This window comes from Coturnix japonica, chromosome 13, assembly GCF_054131305.1.
Source record: "Coturnix japonica strain WE chromosome 13, WE-NBRP24, whole genome shotgun sequence".
Taxonomy (NCBI): domain Eukaryota; kingdom Metazoa; phylum Chordata; class Aves; order Galliformes; family Phasianidae; genus Coturnix; species Coturnix japonica.
Genome location: NC_140675.1, coordinates 16,044,960 through 16,067,308, shown reverse-complemented (window position 1 = coordinate 16,067,308; position 22,349 = coordinate 16,044,960). Strand labels below are relative to the sequence as shown.

General features: G+C 42.7%; 1 protein-coding gene across 2 annotated transcripts; it reads right to left on the bottom strand.

The window, feature by feature from the left end:
- Window positions 1-211: 211 nt before the first annotated feature.
- On the bottom strand, window positions 212-21,822 carry EEF2K (eukaryotic elongation factor 2 kinase). 2 transcript variants are annotated; one of them, XM_015877138.3, is made up of 19 exons: window positions 21,766-21,822; window positions 18,899-19,224; window positions 17,501-17,551; window positions 15,643-15,743; window positions 14,426-14,486; window positions 13,780-13,817; window positions 11,489-11,660; window positions 9,955-10,104; window positions 8,183-8,315; window positions 7,435-7,562; window positions 6,549-6,750; window positions 6,244-6,311; window positions 5,454-5,531; window positions 5,269-5,331; window positions 4,536-4,670; window positions 3,965-4,153; window positions 3,457-3,581; window positions 2,914-3,092; window positions 212-2,325 (listed from the first exon to the last, which is right to left on the bottom strand). In XM_015877138.3, exons 2-19 carry the CDS (start codon window positions 19,142-19,144, stop codon window positions 2,216-2,218), a joined length of 2,229 nt encoding a protein of 742 aa, XP_015732624.2. In that variant the 5' UTR covers window positions 19,145-19,224; window positions 21,766-21,822; the 3' UTR covers window positions 212-2,215. The 2 variants fall into 2 exon arrangements, with proteins under 2 accessions (XP_015732624.2, XP_085370289.1); XM_085514163.1 differs by lacking the exon at window positions 17,501-17,551.
- Between the last annotated feature and the right edge of the window lie 527 nt (window positions 21,823-22,349).

The following is a 22,349-nucleotide window of genomic DNA, read 5'->3' as shown; positions in this document are numbered from 1 at the left end:
GTGCTTCCCACCACCTGTTCCAGTTACCCAGCACCATAACCAAGCAGATGATGGGAGAGGGCAGGGAGTGACACAGGATGGGTGTTTGCATGTCTGGTGCACGAAGAAGAGGTTCCATCGTGTCCTCACCTCAGCCGTGGTCCCACTGACACTCAGGAACAAAGCACCCGGATAAATGGCACCAGGCCAAACCTCAAGACTTATTCTCACATTTTTTAAAAATACAGATTTTTCTTTATTCATTGTGAATAGATTAAAAACACAGCACAGAGCATCATTCCAACAGCCTGGCAATGCAGTTCTCGTTATCTTCAAAAGAACATCACAAAACAAATTGTGCATATTTCTGTAAATGATTTTCAAACTGCTGTCAGCCCTCCTCACTGTACAGCTCACTAACAGGATACCACCCGAGGGCTCAGGGTAGTCTACAGCATTAAAAAGTATTGGCAAACAAATTACTGATCATGGTATTTTTTTCACTGAGCTATGTGGATGGACATTGACATATCAGATCTATGGAGAGCTGTCAGTAATTACTGAATGTAGCAAATTAATCTACATCAAGAAGTGTCAGTAATTACACTCTACTCACACATTTTGGACGGTTGCATTCAATCTCCTCTCCTCCCTACATGGCTGGTGGGGTTGTTGCACGTTTGCTTCCTTCTCAAGGAAAACCTCAAACTCTTGGCACCAACACCTTACAGGGAAAACAAAACCTTTTATCTCTATTCATTAGAATGCCTGCACTGTAAGTTCAGCACAAAACACTCTCTGTTCAACCACCTTCAGAGGTGAATGGTACATTTGCCTTTCATCACCAAGTAATAATTAAACAATATGGAGAGCAAAAAGGCCACCGCCATGTATGGCTTAAGATTATGCAGACAAGATACAGGAATTCAAGTGTTTGGGGATTATAGTGTTTCCTCCTTATAATCAGCAATTTTTTGTAACTGACAATTAATACCATTAAACCATTCTCAGTCTCTTCTGAAGAACCTTTTAGAAAGCTCAATTGTAAACTACAGGAGATGATGTTAAATTCAGATGAAAACTCCCTGGTGTTAATACCATGGAAAATAAGCTCTGTACCGTATGGTAGTATTTAATAAATTACCCAAAATAATCTGGAAATTAACATATATATGTGCATCTATCCTTCATCATTCAGCTCAAATCTATCAAAGCATCATGTGAAGTTACTACGTGAACCATAAGAGAGCAGATAAAACACACAAAGCCATTTAAACCAGATAAATTATTTTCCATACATAGACATAGGTAAATCAACATTGCCTACGTTTTACAAATATCCCTCTGGAAATGCTGGAAAGTGTATGCTCATTTTCAGCGAGATGTCCTTGCTTTGCCAAGAACTGAGATGTCTCTGTAAAATACAGTACAGACTGGAAATCACTGGGTAAGTACTACTACATGAGATCAGCAGAATCCTACACAGTGAGGTTGTTATATTGTATAAAGTGTGAAAATGAGAGCGGTAGCTGGATGCCTCACCTCCTTAGGATCACTGGTGTTCTTCTGATAGTAAAATATGCAATGGTGGCAATAACACATTCCGCTCTGAATAACCTCACTGTTATTCTGAAACCTTTTTTCCTCCACCTCTCCAAACTCCAAGGATTCTATCTAGAATTAATCTGAAAATAAGCCAGTGCCCACTGAAAGAATGGGACTTGTTAAAAAGAGGAGCTGCATGCTTCACATGCTTATATTGCACATTTACATTCACATGCAAGTTTGGCGAGATACGCCAACAATGAAGAAATGCTGTGAATGTAGGGAAGTTTATTTATTCTGTATGTGGGGGGAGAAGAAAAATGTAAACACACTGATCAGCTGCTGCATGTAAAGCAGAACATGTGAAACCCAAGCAGTCTTTGGGTTCGCTCTTCATCCAAAAAAAAGTGAAAAATAAACATAAAAAAAAAAATCAGCCTCATCTGTTTTAACAGTTAAAATATATGTCTATATAAAAGGTCAAGAGTGTCTGTACTACAGCTTGAAAACACTTGACAGAAATACACTATAGTGACCTACATCCCAGCTGCATTTGTATTTTCATCTTCAAAAGAAGTTAGAAAACTAAAGTACAAAAAACCGCTAACGCCACAAAAATATATCTTTTTAGCTGCAAACGTAGTAATTCTTTAAAAAAAAGTTTATATACAAGAACTGCTTCATTGAAATGTCATTCTTCCATCATCGCCCAGGCCTCTTCTGCTTTCTGGTAGTACTGATTTGCCAGTCTGCCCTTCATTGCTTCCATTGCTGCTTCTGCTGCTTCTGTGTAGAGATCACCTAAGGCAGGAAACAGTATCAGTCACACTGACAAGGTAAAGGCATCTCTCTATCATAAAGGACAAAAAGAGAAATTGGGTTAAAAACACAGGGCCAGATCTATGGGTGCAACTGGGTATTTTACTACTGTTAGCAGAGTTACATCAGCTGGGAATCTGGCTTTCACTCTTTAAGTTCACGCCTGGCTGCTGATGGCTCTTCAATGTATTTACACTGACCATAAAAAGGAGTATCCCACAGGAGCCTCCAACAAGTCTGTATAGATTTATATGCCTAACATACAGATTACATAATAACTAAGACAGTGCTGCATAGGGCCTGAAGTTATGGGTGTAACTTAAAATACAAGCAGCGACCTGCAGTTCAGTGGCCTCACAGGGAGTGAAGGATAACGCCAGCTTCTTGGTGTGCCACAAGACAGGAGCAGGCACCACCCACTACCCCTGTCATCAGGGAAATCTTTTCCCTTCCCTCCCCCCCAGGATTTTCAGCCTTACATCACTCACTGTCGTTACAACTTGAGATTACCGAGCCTCTGAATGCTTTATAGCAGCTGAACAATGTATATATAAAAAAACGTGGACTCACCTGATCTCTGTGGGTCCTTGTCCAGGTGGAACCCTCCTGTCATTAGCATCTCTGCTTCCCTGGCCAGGAGCAGATACCGGGGCTCATCCTGAGTGCCATCATATTCACCTCCCTCATCATAGTCAGTCATGTTCAGGGCAGCGTTGTACCAGTACAGAGCCTCCTTCCAATCCTGTGCTCTGATGTTAAAAAACATTTACAAGGTTGTTACCTTAGGAAATAAATATTCCTTGTACTGTAGATTCAGAATTCAATTTTGCACTAGACTTTCAGAGCTTTGATAGCCTTCAAAAACACAAATATTTTCACAGAGGCTCACTAACTCTGCATTGTAGCACCAGGTCACTATACCAGGTGAGGCTGGGGTCACTTTATGGAGAAGTTATCAAGTTATCTCGATGAGCTCCTCAGTGAGCTTTCATTACCAGTTATATGCTTCTGGTCTTATGGCTTAATAGCTCTTCATGCGAACAGAAGATGTGCAGCAATTATAATATTCAAATACACTAACTAGAAGTTAGATTACTCAGTCATGCACAGTACCTGTCTGAACCTAGATTGACACCTGTATCGTATGCTCTTGCTACCAGAATCATGGAAGGTCGGTCTCCAGCTTCTGCTGCTCTCAGCAAATAATCAAATCCTTTTTTTCTGTTCTCCTTTGTGTCCTAGTAAAATAAAGAAAACCTCTAAGATGAATGTTTTTAAGTAAAACCACCCCATCCTTTCTCTAACACTAAATGCCTGTTCTGCAGGTTACTAATGGCTGCAAGTGTTGAACATGTCTGAAAAACAGGCTCGAAATTGCTGAGGAGATGAATAATAAAATTACTTCAAAAAAACTTCCTAAAGATACACAGTGATTTCCAGCAATATCATCAGCAGGCAGTGGTTTTGATGCTTTGTCCAAGTCCTTAACTACAAAGTCATGCATTTTCTCTGAAGAGGCTACAGAACACCATCACTATGTCTCCATTTCCTCCTATTCTCATATTTTTCCAAGTGAACACAACTTTGGGTTTTCAAATTTTCTTTCCTTTTCCTTGTTTACCTCTAAGGTGACCTCAGAAAGAATGTGATGTGGCAGCTGAGAGCACATGAGTCCCAACCCAACAATGGCTTCCAGCTCCCCGCAGTCTGCAGCGTGCTCCAGGTGGAACAGAGCCGACTCACGATCCCACTCCTGGTCCTTCTCACAGAAACGCCCAGCCTCATGGTAACGGACCATGGCCAGATGAACCTAGAACATGGTAATACAAGAAAGATACACAAGTTTAAGTACAGATTTGATTCTTCAGAAGCCATGTGCTCATACTTCACTGAGGCACAGAAATACCTCACTGAGGTAACTACTTAAAGTTGTGTACGTTCCTGCAGAATCAACAGCAGAATCCTTTCCAAAGGAGCCCAACTACTGCAAGTCTAAAGGCAGATGGCATACACGGGTTCCTAAACTTAGACATCCCTCATGAAGTATGATTAGGTGACAGAAAGCATTACACACTTGCCACTTACTTTCACCTGCATGATTAACTCACACAGGGAGGCACCCATACACAAAAAAAAAAATACAAGATCACTTTTTCCACATGGAAAGAACAGAATTACCAAATCCATCCTACCTTCCCAAGGATTGACTTTCCAATTTTCTTTTCAAGTTCTAGTGCATTGAGCCTCTGAATTTCTTGAGCAACGCAGGATGGTCTGTGGATGTGGACTCTGGAAGAATTGTAGAGATTCCACTTCTCCACACTTATCTGAAATATGGAATATAATACCAAATTAAAACTTTTATACTATTCATTCTGATTGCCATTCAGAAATCAACACCTCTATGGATAATACCACTGATTATAACTTGTTATTCTAAAAAACTAGTTATGACAGGCTGTATTTTATAAAAGCAGGTCTGTTTTCACCTAGTTCAGTTACGTACACAGTGGTGCAGGCACTTACAATACCACAGGCTTTAAAAATCTTACCCAGCTTGTATATGACACAATTTGAAAATGAAGTGCAGAAATGAAATATCAAGTTAGGCAGAAAAAAAATCCACAGAACTATGATTTCTTTTTGAGTTAGAAACCCAGGCAGAATCACTAATTTACACCAGGTATCAGTTACAGAGGCGTCAATTTATTTATGATGGTATTTCTTTAAGTGAAAAATAAAGACAAAAACAAAAAGGAACAAACACAGAGGGGTAAGTTATTATTAGCAGAAATTCTGCAGCTGAAAAGGAAGTAAAACTGATATCTGATTTAGTGATGTAAAGTTAAATGGTAGATGAGCAGAACAAGCAGAGACAGGCAGAGTGGTAAACTCATTGTCTATGAACATTTCTGCTTTGTTTACCCTTGCAGAGCTTCCCAAACTGTCTTCATCAGATTCATGTCTTCGGTTGTTGTTTGAATGGCCCTATGGTAACGTAAAGATTTGCAACATTTAGATTAAAGCAACCAATGAGTGCAAGTTCACTTGAATCACTTCAAGTATGAACAAAAGGCTTAATTCTGCTAAGCCCACAGTCAGGTTCCTACCTTGTCTCTATGATCCAGATCTTCTAGCTCACTTCTCTTCTCACTGGGATATCCACTGTCTCCACCATTTTCAAAGTCCTACAGAAGATGAGAAGAATTAGCACTACACTTCGTAAGGATCTCAGCTTGACACTTCCACAGAGGAAAACTTCTGCTTGGTTTAGTAATGTAAGTTGTGCTACTCTGACAGACAAAGCACGACTTAGTGACTCAGAAGGTACAGTTTGAGTCCATGTTACCTCTAAGATACATTACAAGTAAATAAATAAAAATCAAGGATGCATATTCAATCAAGCCGTGAGTCCATTTAATGTAGTTTTGAGTCTTAGGCAGTTAAAAGATGAAACAATTAATGGACAGCCCTGGTATGGCATCCCCGGTGTAGGAAAATTCCTTTCAGAAGCTTACTGCAGTCTCCTCAGCTAAGATTCTCTAACATCCCACAGTGTGGATATTTGCAGAGACCTAATCAATGGGGATTCTGTTTAGATGTCATACCACAGCTGCTAGCAAAAGCACCAGAGGCACACGCAACATGCAGGCAGGGGAATGAATACATACTTTAATTATCTGTTAAAATATACCACATGTAAATAAATTTCTGAACAAGAAAAAAATACTATTACAAAATAAAATATTCTTTATAAGAAACAACAAATTCAGGCAGGTAATGTGACCTGCAGCACTGAGAGCCCTCACATGCTCCTACTGAGCAAAGCCTTCTGATAGCTCCTTGAAGAGATATTCATTAAGGAACGGCAATCTCATTTTTCATTGGAAAGACACTCACCCTTTGGTTATCAAGGTGGTCACAGTCTTTGTGAACCAAATTATCTACTTCATTGAACACAGGCCAATCTAGGACAAAAGAAAGTGCATTTTATTCTAAGGATAACATGCCTAGGGAGAAAGACGTTATCTTACTTCAATCAGTTTTTTAATAAAAACATCCTTAAGAAATGAAAACATCAATTGTCCACACAGAAGTACTTTGACTAAATATAACATACTGTGTATTTAAAACCAACCAAATAACACAAGTCACTGCCAAATATTTAAGAACCCTCAAGGAAGTTAAGTGTGAAGAGCACTCACGAAGCACGTCCATCTTCTGGCTGTGGGGGGTTGCAGAAGAAGGAGAGCAGGGCAGGGAGTCAAATGCCACATCGCTCATGCTTTCATCTCCAGAGTTTTCAGACAGGCGGGACAGCAGGGGAGGCCGACTGCCAGAGATGGTTCTCACCTGGCTGCTGCCACACTTCTCCTCTGTGCCACGCAGAATTGTCTGAGCCGATTCCTTGGCAAATTAACAAGAGCATCCCATTAATAGTGCTTCACTGTATTCTGAGTATGATACAGAAGTCAGTGTGACTGCTCCTCCATAGGGGTCCTCCACAGAAGTAGGGGGAAAAGTAAGCATGTACACATAACTCCCTTTGCAAAGTTCTAGACCTCAACAAAATATCAAGTCCTGGCATTACTGCAGCCAGAGAAAATTTGGGTTAAGAATGAATTTAATTCAAAATGTATCCCCAGGTTCCAATCTTGCAAACATCAACTGAAGCTGAGATCAGTTAAAGGTGAGCAGTGCTATTCTTCTTTACTTTCCAAATTAGTTTTGTGACCTAAAAAAAAAACAAACACCCTACCAACAATTCTAGCATTCAAAGATTTGGTCCTAAATGTTTGCGTTGCAATGTTCTCTACTTATTAAAGTTAATGCATGAATTCAGAGCCAAACACAGTGTCATGGTTTTGTAATTTTGCTATCAGTATTCCACATCATAACATCATGTTAATATGTAGTATATTAACATACAGCAGTTTAAAATTTGCTGTTATTTTAAACTGCAACATCAGTAACTAACATGGTTTTATCTGCCACATAAATTATATATTTTAGTTTTATTAACAGTGCTTTTAAAATCAGAATAAATCAGCTATATTGCTTCCCCCCCCCCCACCTCCCACCAGCACTTACCAGCAATTTGTTACTATGATCCAAGGCATCTTTTTCTTTGGATGAAAGGTCAAACGGTGCAAGGCCCATGCTTTTGCAGATCTTGTTACATGAATGAGAATGAAAGAACAAGGCCATACCTCGAACACCTGTGGCATTGAAAAAAAGACGTGTTTACTCAAAGTTTACATGATGGATTACTTATTAAAAGCTTGAAGTTCTAAAGAGTTTTCTAAGAAGCCAAAAGAAGACTGTAAAGAAACAAATGAGTAAAAGTAGTCTGCAAAATCTTCAACAACTACGTATGCATAGAATACAATAAATAATCAAACAAAATTGGAGAGAAAACAACATCTAAACTCGATCGTGCTTACAAGACTTGCTGTGTTTTATGAACTTCACGTATGGAGCTTTAACAACATGCAAGACTTACCACTCTACATTCATCAATGCCCATTTATGCAATGTGGCAAGGAAATTAAAGGCCATAATTATTGCTTTCACATTGTAGGAAACTACTTCATTTCATGACTTGTTTGGCCTAAGAATGGGCCAGCAGACATAAGCCACAATCAGCTCCTGTTTTAAATCTGCCTGTGATAGCAACAGCTGTCCTGTACAAGGACTGTTTACAACAGAGGTTCCCCAGCTGTTTCCAAGGCCCTCAGAGAAGTGTCTGCTTGCTCAGCCATGTAGCTGCTGCTCAGCAGAGAGCAAGAAGAAAAAAAATACACATCCACTAACTCAAGAAACAAGATACTGGTTTTACCTAGGTTGCCATCTCCAAAATCTGTACCGCTCTCTGTATGGATTTGAGGGTCTGTGTAAAGATCTCCAACTCCCTGGATATCAACAATGATGAGTTGATGTCCCGAGCGCTCAAATGTGAAGTGGCTGAAGGCCTGCAAAGAACACAGATGTCTGAGAAAACTCACCCGTGAACTACCAAAACCAGCAACGCTTCCTGTGACCGCTCAGTAATTGCCAATGAGAACAGACACCTGTACTACTGAAACAGACCTGGTAGGAACATCATGATGAAAGCAGTAAGAAACTAAAACGGTACTACAGAGTTTTGTCCCCGTGTAAGCCTGGAGTTGCACAGATTACACTTGGGCATAAATTCTGGCTGACTGGCTCATGTGAAATCATGCAAGTCATTCAAGCAGGGTTTTGCCCTGATCTTAACCTGGAGGGCATAACAGAAACAATTATACAGAAGCAGTTCCTCATAAACTGTTTTATTAATTATTGCCACTTGGGCTGCATCAAAATACCCAATATCCTATGCAGCAGCTAAATAAATTCAACATTATTTGTTGGGGAAGAAGTAATTGCTTCCCAGGGTCCAAATGTGGATGAAAATTTCAGACATCTGCTGAATGCAAAGAAGTGTCTGTTGCCTCTCTGACACTGCTTGTCCAACCTGGCCCGACTCAAAGATGGGCTAACAGGGGTAGGGGCAAAGAGCACCATGAGAACATGCTGTATTCCTCTTTCCAGTACAGGAAATTCTGTTTCCCATACAGCTCCTTCAGAGCTGCTGGGCAGAGGGAATAACCAGCAGCCAGCAGAGCCAGTGCAGAATCACCTCTGCATAAACGTTCTGGCAGTGCTGGTGGATCTCCAAGCTCTGCAGCTCTCAGACAACGTTTCTGCCACCAGGAAAAACCCCACCACATTATGCAAAAGGAAAACATGAGCATCTCCAGGAATTATTCTTTCACTACTGTGCCCACTGGGAGGCCCTCCAGAACAGCTGATCTGGCTCTGCCTTCATGTATCAGACAGTGAAATGTACATTGTATGCTTTAAATGCTGTGTTCCAAGACTGAGGCATAAAAAGCCCTTTGGCAGAAAGCTGAGCCATTAGGATCTTCTGGGAAGGCCTCCAAAAAAGCACTGCCAGGCCTGGGGGAGGTGACTGGCAGTGATAAACAAACACTTTCACTGCAGCAAATCTCACAGAACACTTTGTTCCCAAACTGTGAAAACACAGCACTGAACATAAACGTCCTGCTCACATTGAGCATCACATAAATACCTTAAAAACAGGGAAAAATGAAAATAATGTAACTCTCAACTCCCCGTAAAACACTGCAGCTGATAAAAACATGCTCTTAAGCACAAACGCAGACAGTGCTTATTTGGATGAATTAGATACCTTCCACCCCCTTTTGTGTATTACTCTGAGGCAAAAGCAGACTACTTACTACAAATTAAAGCCTTCCTTAATTCAATGGGACTTTAATAATAATTACAGGCATCAAATTTCTTAGAGGCAATAGGCTTATGGTTCCCAAAGAGTATTTAACCACGTTCAACTCCACTAAAAATCAAGAGACAGTGAAAAGCAAAAAAGAACTGCTCAGCTCTGAAAAAGCAGGCCCCAAGTAAGGGGAGGACACACTGCAAAAAGAGAAATACATTTGGCATTGTGGTGTAACGCCTGCAGTTTCCTTTATTGGCAGTAACACTTCTGAACAGAGCCAACAAACTGCTCCCAGCAGACTCTATGGAAAGCATTACACAAAGCCTCACTTGCGGAGTAAGACGAATGTTGTCATCTCGCACAAATCCAGAATTTGAGTTGTATTTGATGTATTTGCCCTCTATGTAATGTTCCAGATGAAAGAGAGGCTTTCCAGGTCTGTTCTTCATTTCAATAATACAGGTCTGTACTATATCCACCTACAAAGGGAAGGAAAATAAACAGTGACTAACAGAATACTGTCTTCAGATCAATGTGCGTGCGAATGCTCCAGCTGTGAACACTCTGCCAGAAAAAGAAGCCAAATAACTGCCAAGATCTGTCTGTTTAACAGAGGGATGGAAGATAAGTCATGTGCTTCTTTGGCTATTGGGGGAATTTCATAAATTAAATGCAGTCACTTCAAAACAGTTTGTTTCTGTAAAAATTCTTAATTCTGAAAAATTTTTAGCACATGTTGGCTATTTTGTTTCTTTGGAGACTTTAGGAATGTGCTGCAAAGAGTCTGCAAGATACACAGTAACTGCTGCACAACTTGTAGAAGTGCTTCTTCAAAGGACTGAAGACTTTATACCATTTGGATATTTCTGTATCAGCCCCACCTCATCCCTCTGCACCAGACACATTCTTAAAGGAGAAACCAGTGTGTAACTCTCACTGCGATTATTGAAGCCATGGTTACAGTCAGGCATTTGCTGCCAGCAGCAGATTAAAGCAGTTTATGCACATTGATGCATACCAGAGACAGCCAACAAACAGCAGCTACTGCCTGGGAATGCAGGACAGTCCCAGACCTTCATCCTTGCATTGTAATTCTTGCCTTTTAAAAAGCAGATTGCTGCTGGAGGTGCTTTTGTCCAGGAACAAAAGACCAGCTTTGAATCTCATGTGTTTGTGCACATCCCTTGCAAAGAGGACAAAAGCTGCTCTCAATGCCCTGAGCCTGGTTTGATCCATCCACCTGGCAGTTACACTCAACTTAATGCTTTGCCCTTTACATACTGTTGAGACACCTAAAGGAGAAAGAGTTACAGCATCTAAATTATTTGGAAAATTTCTTGACCAGTCCTTGGGTCCTGGGAGGTTTGTATTTGAGCAGCTCCAGGTTACCCCATTTCTTCCTGCTATCAATGTCAGAGAGGTATCCAACTAGGTAGGTGCACAAGACTTAAGCATCTACCTTACTGGAGCACTAACAGTTAAGTGCCTGCTGAAACTGCTGCTGGAAATCAATACTGTGACATCTCTGGTTATCTGAAAAGCAGCTGGGTAAATACCAAAAAGAGTGAAGCAAACATCATTTGATTTTGGTGTTCAGTCAACACCTGAGGACAGTCTGACATTCACAAAGTGCCTAATTTTGGACAGTGGAAGGGAAGTTCTGCAATTATTTCATTAAAACACATTCTGCAATTATTTCATTAAAACACAACCAACATTTAATAAAAGACAGAGCAGGGCAAGAGACTATTCAGCAATTAAATGTAATAGAATATGAACAACTAATCCCCTTTAAATGCAGTTGAAAACTATCTAATAGAAGAGCAGGACTGAATTATCGCATAGCAAGACCCATGAATGTACCTGTTTGGGTGGTTTGTGCCGGTTGTACTCTTCTCCCCAGAGCTTTGCTTCCATCTGAAGTCGGACATCCTCAAAATACACCTCCCTGCCTACACTCTCTATGTACCGCTTGGCAACATAGTTATAGGCAGCTTTCCAGTTCTGATTGTGTAAGAAGTTGGATAGCTTTTTCCTGAAAAATAAAGCACTTTTGGATTAAAAAAGAATTGTTTTAATTCAGTCTTCCCCATTTCTTTGTCTCCACTGACAATGTCAGGCCATGAGAAAAGGATTACTCTCTCTGGGGTGGATCTTACATCATGTACCAGATAGATTATCTGAAAAGCAAAGCACAGGCAGGGGAAAAAGGAAGAACTAGCATTCCTTATGAATGGCTGAGAGCCTTCAAAGCAATTGTTTCACGTGTCTGCTGCTATTCATTTCCACAGTGAACTTACACCTTTCCTGACTTTACTGTCACCACCCCCCTCAATAAATACATAAATAAATAAATAAATCCACAAAACAGAGTATGAGGGAGTTTTACAGCCAGCAATTACTTTATGTAGAAATGAACAAGGAGTGGCATTTCAAGCAAGAAACCAGAGGAGACAAACCTCTCCTAAGACAAGCGCAAAGTGCTGCTTTCTCAGCACGCAAAGGTGCCAACTATTCAATATCCTTGTACTCCAAGAAAGAAAACTGTAGATGACAGTTTTTGCTCTAATTTTAGCGCCTGCTGATGTGCAAATCTCTTAATCCACAGGTCCCTGTATTGAAGAAAAAGACCTCCTGTAGGGTTACACAGTCACTGTGACACAGGGCTTGGAAGGAAGGAGCAAGTGAGCTAAGAATTAGACAGAAATTGAAATCTGTCCAGGTCTCTTAAGAAACAAAACACCACTGTATAAAACAAAACATCTCATGTGCTCTTCTCAAGCCAACACTCCCTGAAGTTTATTGAACTAAGCACAGCTAATGCTGTCACTGTAATGAAGAAAGACTTGTATAAATCTACAGAACTCCAGATGGGAATTATCAGTGCTCCACAGAGATTTATAGAAGATTTAGGAACAGGGAGATGGCACATAAATTACATTTTCTTTGTACAATAGGTTAAGCTGCAAAGATAAATCTGTTTCTGTCACTACTCAAGATATCCCCTAATGTGAAACTTGGTCATGCAGAAATACAAACTAAAAGCAGTGTCAGCAGATTAAGATTTGTTACTTCCTAGGCTTCTTTACTGCTCTTATGTATGTGGGTCTGCAAGCACAGAGCCACCAGCATGAATCCATTCCAAAACAATGAAAAAACTGAATAACTGAGAGGTTACTCTGCCCCTTTTTTCCTCAAGTTGTTTTTGATCCTCAGGAGCTTCTCTTCCTAGAAATGAAACCAGACATGAAATGCAGCCTCTTTAGATTCTGCAGCTGGAAAGAAGAGACAAAACCTAAAAGTGCACACGTATGTTTTCCAGGAAAGTCATAACCAGAAACTGAAAGAACAGGGCACTCTTCTGGCACAGACTCATTTACAGCTAGATGCTGATGCCCATACACATATTTCCTAATATTCAGAAGGCAACAAAATAGTTCCTCTTGCCTTCCCTCATACTTCACTGTTCTGGAATGAATAACTGCTAACGTTCAAGCTCTGTCTTACTCAGGACAAGATGTCTGGTACACATGACCCAAAGGAAACTCCGTGAGGACAGACTTCTTTACTAAGGAAGGCATTCTGAGTTGACACTGCATGAGCTCAACTATTCTTCCCCTTTTTTCTGTGCCCAAATAAGGGCCTGAAGATGGCCTTCAGACTGCGCACACAGCCTCACACCGAATTTAAAGATACTATGGCACATTTAGAACCCAATAAAAATGAAACAAAGCTGCAGCTTCTGTATTTTTATGAGTATTTCACCTCCAAGAGATGGTTAAAATAGCACGAATTTACAAATTTCTAATTGCTAGAATGATTAGACTTGCTAGAGCCAGGCACAACTGCACGTTATCCATGCTGCTGTGGTTCCAGTAGAGGCTATGGGTTGGCTTTCTAAAGCAAGCTCACTGGATACCTACATTGCACTTCCTTGCATTTTCCCTAAGAGAATGATCTGCATTCTGAATCCCACTCCCTGTGCTGTGGTTGGAGTTGCATAAACAGAAGTAAACCCCTTAGTAATGCCTTTTAGAAATACAAAGCAGGGATCCAATGGGGAGCTGCACTTTACATAGATGTCACATCTGTGAGAAACTCCAGTCACCACAGAGGAAAATACTGCAATAAAGATAAAGCCAACAAACACTTACGTTCTGAAACATTCTCGCATTGCTCCACGGCCAAAGGGCTGGGAAAAGAAATAAACAAACCCATCACTGTCATTTTCACAAAGTTAATTTCTAACCAGTAAGAGACACAACAGTGCCTTCCCCCTTATAACCTGGAGTACTTCTCAAATAGGGTCTATAGCATTTCTATACCCTCAAGGAAAACTGGAAACCCACCAGCCACTAAAGACAATAATTTGGGGAAAAGAAGCACAGAGAGCAAGGTGATTCCAGCTCATCCCTAATCACAGGATTTAACTGCCAAGTTTCAGTAGCTTCTATCCCCACATAGTGAAAATGAGTAGGCCTACTGCCAGGCAAAGATGAGGCCAGCAGGAAATGGGAGCGCTGAGATGGGACAGAGATCTCTTCCCATCTGAGATGGGAAAAGAATCAAATGGCTCTTACAGTGCTGGTGGGGAAGGCCTGACTCCACATTCTACTCTTCTGGGGGAAGAAAAGTGTGCTAGGATACCAAAACATAATGGGTGAGCCAGAACAGAAAAGAAAGGAGAAAAGAAGAATCAAAGCTTTTATGTGAGAAAAAAATCCTGCTGCCACTAGTCAATAATAACAAGGAAATGATAAATTTGAGGGCTAATAAACACAAAGGGCAGCATGATCTTACCTGTGAAGCCATCTTGATGAGAACTTCATCTTCAACCCAGTCTCCAGTAACTGCATTGTACCTGCAAACCCAGAAGTTGTGCTTCTTAAAAATAATGCAGAACAAACCAAAATCCTCCCACCTTCACTACCTGTACTTCCTCATCTCTAATTAATTGCTTGAAAGTCCTGCTGCCACTCAGTCCAACTTCCAGTCTTCCCACCGTGCTCCTGCCCTCCTTACATGGTTAGTCTTCCAGATGAGAAAGAAAAAAATTATCCCTCTTCAAATGGACGCTGCATACTATGGACAGTAAACAGACTCTGCTACCAAAGCTTGAGTTTTGTAATGATGCAAAATAGGCCTCATCTACTTTGGTAGTAAATCTCTGTGATAGCAGCTCACTGTGGGCACGAAGAGCTGTACCAACCTCTACAGGCTATGGCTGTGACAAGCAGAGGGGCACAACACTGCATCACGAGGGGAGCAAGTCTCTGCATAACCCCACAGTAATACAAACCATGACTCCAGTTTCTCCTCACCCCCATAAGTCCCAATACAGTAAAACCCAATGCAGTCTGTGGGGAAGGAGAGTGCAGAGTGACAGTGTCATGTGATAGGAATGAGGCCTCCCCAAACACTGATGCTCAGGGGTCATTAACTGGTCTCTAACTCCTACCCATTCCTCCTAGAAACCTGTGTCAGTAGGGTAAATGTTTTGGCAAGGCCTAAAGCACTGAGAATAGCTCACAGGCCAGACTGGGTTTCAGCACGTACACCATGCTGAGCTATTCTGGGCTTTGTAAGGATGTAAATTCCACAGCAATACTGCATGGGTAAGCAACAATGAAACTGTTATTTTGGGAAAGGCACAGAGTATCATTTTTTTCCTAAGCTATTTAAATACTTGCAACATAAATATAAAACACTGCAAAAAATCTGCTTGTTTATTGGAATTTATTTCCTTATTAGATTAAGTTTTCATAATTAATAAGGTAATCAGAAAATTCTTGTTTCCTATCCGCATAGTGAAACTGCTTAGGTGGTAGAGGGAGAAGAACAAGACAGTGTCTTGCTGAAAGGTTTCATTTTCTGACTGCATGCAGTATTTATGTACCTCTGGGAGGTTTGGTTAAGACGTTCACTTTGAACACACACTCTACACCACATTTCACAGGCCCTGCATAAGACATCAGATTCTGTTTCATTTCAGCATTAAGAGCAAAAAAGCCCCAGACCTGTAGCGAGTGGCGTGTTCTGTCTCGATGTCCTCAAGATGAAATTCTGCCCAAGGATCAGGCATGTGCTTTGCTTTTTCAATAGCATGTTTCCAGGTTTCCTGAAGGAGTTGCAAACCAGTGAATTATTTACAGTCAGCAGCAGCCCATGAAAAGGGTATTTTCTAGGGCACACTAGGATCTCAATGTTACAAGGAGGTACAGCTGCACAACTTCCCACAGCACTGGTGACAGCAGGAGCAGGACATGGCAGACTTCCTCCATCATTTTATTTCCCTTTCTCTGTATTTGGTACAGAAGATTACCCTGATATTTTAGAGTTTTGGCTATAATATAGTAGGTCAGAAACATACCACATCAGGTTTCATTTCAATTCCTACCATCAAAATTTACTGAGAACAGAATCTGGTATAGGACACACCAAATGTAATTTGTAAAAGTTGTAACTGGCAAACATCCCTAGGATACAATACAAATAGCAATGTCACACCTAAATGACATTAATTCCCTTCTATCGTTCTATCTTTCTGTAACTAACAGAATTTGCTGGCAGTATAAGCATGAAAAGAGCAATAGCAATAGAGCAATATGAAGGAGGAAAAGCACTTTGATAATCACCAAAGCTTGCAAACTGCTCAGCGTAAGAAAGTAGAAATTAGCACACTGTATAAAATAGATTATTATAACAATCCCAGACTAGTAACTATTTCAATCCACACCAAGTCAGCTGCAAAAGCTCAAAGGAGTTTGCTGGAGTTTAACACCTTCCTATGCTAGCTCTATCAGGTGCATTTCTCTCAACACTTTTATCATTCTTTTTATACTGTAATGCCCCAAGAGAATTGGAGCCATGATCCTGTGATGCCTTCTGTGAGGTGAGCAGGAGAAAGGGCTCCTCAGTCAAACAGCATCTCTGTGAGTGAGGAAATACCAGCCTCAAGGACCCCGCTACTGCCTCTGAGACACAACTTAAATATGCAGAAACAGTAACAATTTTATTTTCTACTTGATATTTAAATCTCAGCCAAAATGTTAAATGATGCAGTATACAATTATTTCAGCAATGACATCAAGAAGTTTGTGAAGAGGTTTTTAAATGGCCGCATTTATTCATATTTTGGCAGCAAATCAGCACACTGACAATTTAAACATGTCCTTTTCCACCAAGAAAACCATGAAATGAACAGAAAACTATGGTAAGTAAAGTAAGATTAAAAGGCACAGCGTAATTTATTTTTTTTCTCATTCTTTCTGCATGCTTAGTAACAAAAATGCTGTTGCCTCAGATCATGTGATGATACACATTTCATACAGGTCTGGGCACACGTAACTGTATATGCAAAGAATAGGCAGGGACAGAAACAAGGAGAATCAGGTGGTCCTTTACCTACATCAAACCATTTTCAAGTAGGTGCCTCTCTGAAAGGTGATGTGCCCATGATACATAGAAATGATTTAAATAAATGAGTTTTGCACTTGAGCTTGTAGGGTGCTCTGCATACAGCTCTGGTCTAAATGAACAGAAAGTTGGATGCTGTGTAAATGTGCTGAGTGCTATTTTCCTCCAGCATATGGCTGCCATACAGACCAAGCAGACTTCTTGCTACTATTGTCCTTGCCCACAGTAGGAAATGCAGAGGCATGCTTTAAAGGAAGTGCTGTTTCAGGGTGGAGAACAGCAGGTGAGTATTGTTTCCCTGAACAGCTGCCTTGATCACATATGGGCTGAGGCAAGCAGTTCTTTCAGGAAAAAAGAAATAAATCATGAACAAAAACAGCCACAGAAGGGGGAAAAAAGGGAAAAAAAACAAAACTTTATACATCTATTAGATATGGTGTTCATTTTGTTTTAACCTACCCGACTACGGTCAACCACAGAGCCGTGCTTAGAGCGATGCTGTGTGTCATTCTATAGGATGCATGAGAGACATAAAAGTAGGAAAACACAGGTGGTTAAGTCAACTGACAAAATAGTCTCCTCTCTGTTAATTAAAAAGAAGTTTTTTCCACTTAAAAGCCACTCTTAGACTGAATCCCTCATTTAAGTTAATTGTTAGAACATCTGTCAACAAACCTGTTCAAGTTGGCAATTTTCTCATTGGCAAATAGGAGTTAAAAGGGTCATGCTCAGTAACCAGCAAATTAATCACTGCTGAGGGCTGTCTAAAGGCACAGCATTGGCAGTAACTCTTCCATCTGCAGTTCCTTAGCCCATCCTATGCCGCCAGCAGCTCTGAGGCCTGTTCTGCAGGCAGACTAAGGCTGTGGTGGGTTAAGGTGCTGTCACCCTGGCTGGCTGCTTCACTCTGTATCAGAAACCATCGTTTCTGTGACTTCAGCAATGTTTGGAGAGCTGCCTGCTCCACATCTGATCACATTTTATCTGTGCTAGGAGCCAAGATCCCAAAGCAGGCCTTGCAAAGCCCAAAGCACAGCACACATATTCTGCTGTCCCTGCTGCAGGACATAAGCTTACAACAGAAGCAGCATGATAGCTTAGGAAAGAGGAAATTATTGCAGTTTAAGTCCTTATCAGTTTCATCTCTGGCCACATGACTCAGAACTCCCACACGTATGCAAACACAGGGACAGGTTTTTACTACCGAAATAATGTCAAACCAAGCTCCCCACAGGTCTTGTCTAGCACAACACACATTAAGATCTGTCCCCTTGTCTATACTAAGCTTTCTACTCCTCATATTCTTTAGGAAATGTACATTTTAACACTTCTACTAACCAGCTTTGGCAAAAATCTTACTGCAAACAAAGCAGTTTCACTTTTCAAGGATTATTTATTAGCTAAAATTTACATAAAACCTCTGGTATCTCTGCAGAAATAAAGCATGCATTAGGCATAAGTGAGATGTCAGAGTATCTATTAAATAAACAACGTTAATATTTTAATAATGGATGCATTAATAAAACTCTAAACCTTAGTCTAAAGAAAATCTGAGGGCCACTCCAGGTGAGTATAAGCAGCACATGCTATGGGTACCCAACCATGCAGCATTTATCACTTCTGGTTTTAAGGCTTTGTTTCCTGGGGATTCCCCTCCTGTCCTAAGAGAGACAGTCTGCAATTCAATGGCAGTGTCAGACCACTGGCTTCATGGAATTAACTGCAGGTCTGGAGACAACAGACTTATTTATTTCACTGAAAAGCATTAGTTAAAAGAAACGGAGCAGTTACAGAATATTTCTCTCATGCCAACTATGCAAAATCCAAACCTTACTGAAGGCTGCAGCCAGTACTTACCTTGTAGCTAAAGGAGTTTCTAGGAGAAGAGCTGGAACTGTACTGCTCGGTTTTGGCTAAGCTGCTGTAATAATTGTCAACTTTACTACTGGCAGACTTGTTAGAAACTGGATCATCAGTTATTGGGCAGATATAGTAGTTGTCTTCATCATCACTGTCTGCATCCAGATAATTTCCAGAGGTCACGTCAGTCAATCTAGCATTATCAATCCCTTCCATACGGAAGATCAGGTCCTCGTCGGCCATGTCTGTGGGAGGGCACTTTAACTCCTGCACTGAGAGAAGCAGCTGCTGTTCCAACACACCATGCAGGCAGAGGGGAGAAGCTGGGTGGGAAAAGAAACAAAAATGGAATGAGCCATTATTTAAAGAACAAACCCAACATGGAACTGCTCGCTGGCCAATAAATAACTATGATCTGCATTTGGCTGTATAGAAGCAAGCCCCGAGTACCTCCGTGAGGTTTTCAGCTCCTCAGTGCTAGATCTGGGTTTGCAGAAGGCAAAGGCTTCCCACTGCATTTCCTTTTATTTGAAAGGTAAGCAGCTGGATTTATCTGTACATGATGATCAGTAATAATTGGTATATGGCAAAAAATTTAATACATTCTGAAGGCTTACAACGTCCTCCCACTGACTTAAATCTGCCATAGCAAAGCAATCACTCTCCCAGTGCTCCCTACATTAGACGCCTCCCCCCCACAATGCTATAACCCACTCAGGTCGATCCTTTCTAATGATTTGCATTATTTTAACAGCCCAGATAACTGCAGTCAGTGGAGCAGAAGATGGTTTGATTTGCATTATTTTAACAACCCAGATAACTGCAGTCAGTGGAGCAGAAGAGTTGAAGCACACTTCCAAAAACGCTGTGGGGAGAATAGAGCCTTTCACCATTGGAGCTGGGCACAGGGCTGCAGCCAGCGCCATGGTCCTAAAGTTCATCCTCTGCCTCGTGCAGGTCAGGCAGCAGCTAGAATTACAGCTGGGCTATTTCCATCACATGGAGGTTCAATGAAAAAATGCTGTCCTGGAGCTTGTGCTTAACAAAAAGAGACAGCTCAGAAACCTCAGCTTTTTAGTAACTCCCTGGACTGCAGGGGAACAGAACAGGGAAGGTTTGGTTACCCCTGGGGCCAAAGTGAACTAAGCAAAATGAAAGTTTAAAAGATAAAAAAATAGAATCATATATGCAACAACAGCAGAACACTAAGTGCAGGAGGTGACATTCTTGGTATATTTTGATAAGGCCTTCTGACATATGAAGCAGCGTTAGAGACCACAGGCAGTTCCACAACAGAACCAGAGGAGCCGCCCTGCAGCACCTTCCCACTCAGCCCTTCCACATTACTGCCATTGCTCAGTGAAAGCACTTGGGATCTACAGCTCCACTGGTGCAACAGGCACGTAATGCAAAGAAGGTGTGGTGAATCATAAGGGTGTTTTTTCCTGGCGCTCAGGTTCCACCCCAGCCATCTCAGCACAGCGCTGTGCCCAGCAGCTGCAGTTCTGCAGCACAGAACCTTGTGTGGAAGGGCTCAATTCCATCCATCACCTGCAGCACACGCTGCCAGGCAGCCACACTCACGTGCTGGTACAGGAAATCTGCTTCCCAGGGCATATGATGCCCAGGCTTTGCACTGCTTCCCTTCACCCCAGGCTCTAGGTGTCCTCAATACAAGTGCCTTCACTCCTGCTCAATTCCACTCATCCTACCAGGCATTTATCCACAGGGCTATGTTGAGATACTAAGGACAACATGAACAGCCAGACTAATGCCAGCTGCTTCCAAGCACAGGGCAAAGAAGCCTTACAAAAAAGCCTGAGCTCCATTCCAAGGCTTACACCCTGCACTGCTGCATTACAGCACAAATCCAAACCACGCAGCAGCTGTTACTGCTGCTGTGCTCCTGTTGTTCAGCCTCTGGTGTCCACGGCAGGAGCTTTCCTCGGGATAAGCAGCAAAGAAGAGCACAACGACCCACTTTTCCTATAAAAATCAGCCTTGTGCTACGTAATTAAAGAAGAAAACGTCAAATACAAACAGTTATTAAATCCAATCACATCCCTACTAATTTCAGGCTTTTTCCAACGTTTGTCTCAATTATTTTTTCCTTTCTCTCACCATTACAACCAAGAGTCACAGCACCAGCACCGGGAGGTGAGCAGCAAGGACAACACTTGATGTGATCAAACACAGTGCACGTGTACAACCAGAGGGGAAAATTCACATCAGAGCGCTGCCAAAACACTGCTTAGTTCTGCAGGGCAGCTGCTGTGATGGAGCAGCTGGTACAGCACAATCCCTGAGTGACACCCCAGCAGCTCATGGACGTGCTGTAACTCAGCCCAAAGAGACCTGAGGGCTGCAGACAGCGGGAGGCATTGGGCAGCACAGCACAGGCTGCATCGGGCAGCACAGCACAGGCTGCATCGGGCAGCACAGCACAGGCTGCATCGGGCAGCACAGCACAGGCTGCATCGGGCAGCACAGCACAGGCTGCATCGGGCAGCACAGCACAGGCTGCATCGTGCAGCGCCCAGCAGCCCCTATGGAGCCCGCAGCCATTCCCACCTTCCCACCGATGACAAACGGGTTCAGCCGGTCGATCTGAGCGCCTCAAGGAGGCAGCGCCAGCCAAGGAGCCCGCGGGGACGGGCAGAGCAGTTGCTCGCCATGGGACTCACTAACGCCCTTCCGCTGCCACGAACCGCTGCTGTTTCATTGGGCTCCACGTTCTGGGCTGAACAACCCCGAGGAAACAACCGCGCCGCGTTCAGGGATTCCCGGCGGAATGGCCGCCGTTCCGAATGGCCGCCGCTCCCCACAGCTCCCGCCCTGACGGCCCCGCCACACGAAGCACTTACCGGGACCGCGGAGCCTCAACGGACCGACCCGGCAGCGCCCGGAGCCGCCTGTGGAGCGGGGCAGGGCCGGGCAGAGCGGGGCAGGGCTGCGTTGGATCCCGCCCCCCGCGCTGGCCGAGCCGCCCCGCGGCGCCCTGAGGGTTGTACAGGGAGGAGCTGCCTCCTCGAGGCTGTGAAAACATTGAACCAACTCCTTTTCCTTGTATGTGTTAGATGGGAATTAATGTCAGTAGATTCTGGGTTAATAAAAACATGTATTAGGATTACGGTGAGGTTCCGGCCCACACACACACTCATCTCCGCTCGGTTCCCCCCGCACTGAGGCGCAGCGTTGCGGCCCAACAGCTGCTGTGTCCCAGCTCGGGCCGGGCCCAGCGCCGCGTGCAGCCGCCGGGCTGAGGGCGCCACCTCACGGTGCGCGGGGCCGGGACGAGGCGGAGCGTTCGGCAGCACCGACCCGCTGCGACGGAGGGCGGGGACACCCAGCCTGCAGCGCTGCCCAACGGCAGGAGCGGAGCGGACACGCGGTGCCGCGTCCGAGCACGGAACGGCGGGAAGAGCCGCGATCCGCGGGCAGCAGAGCG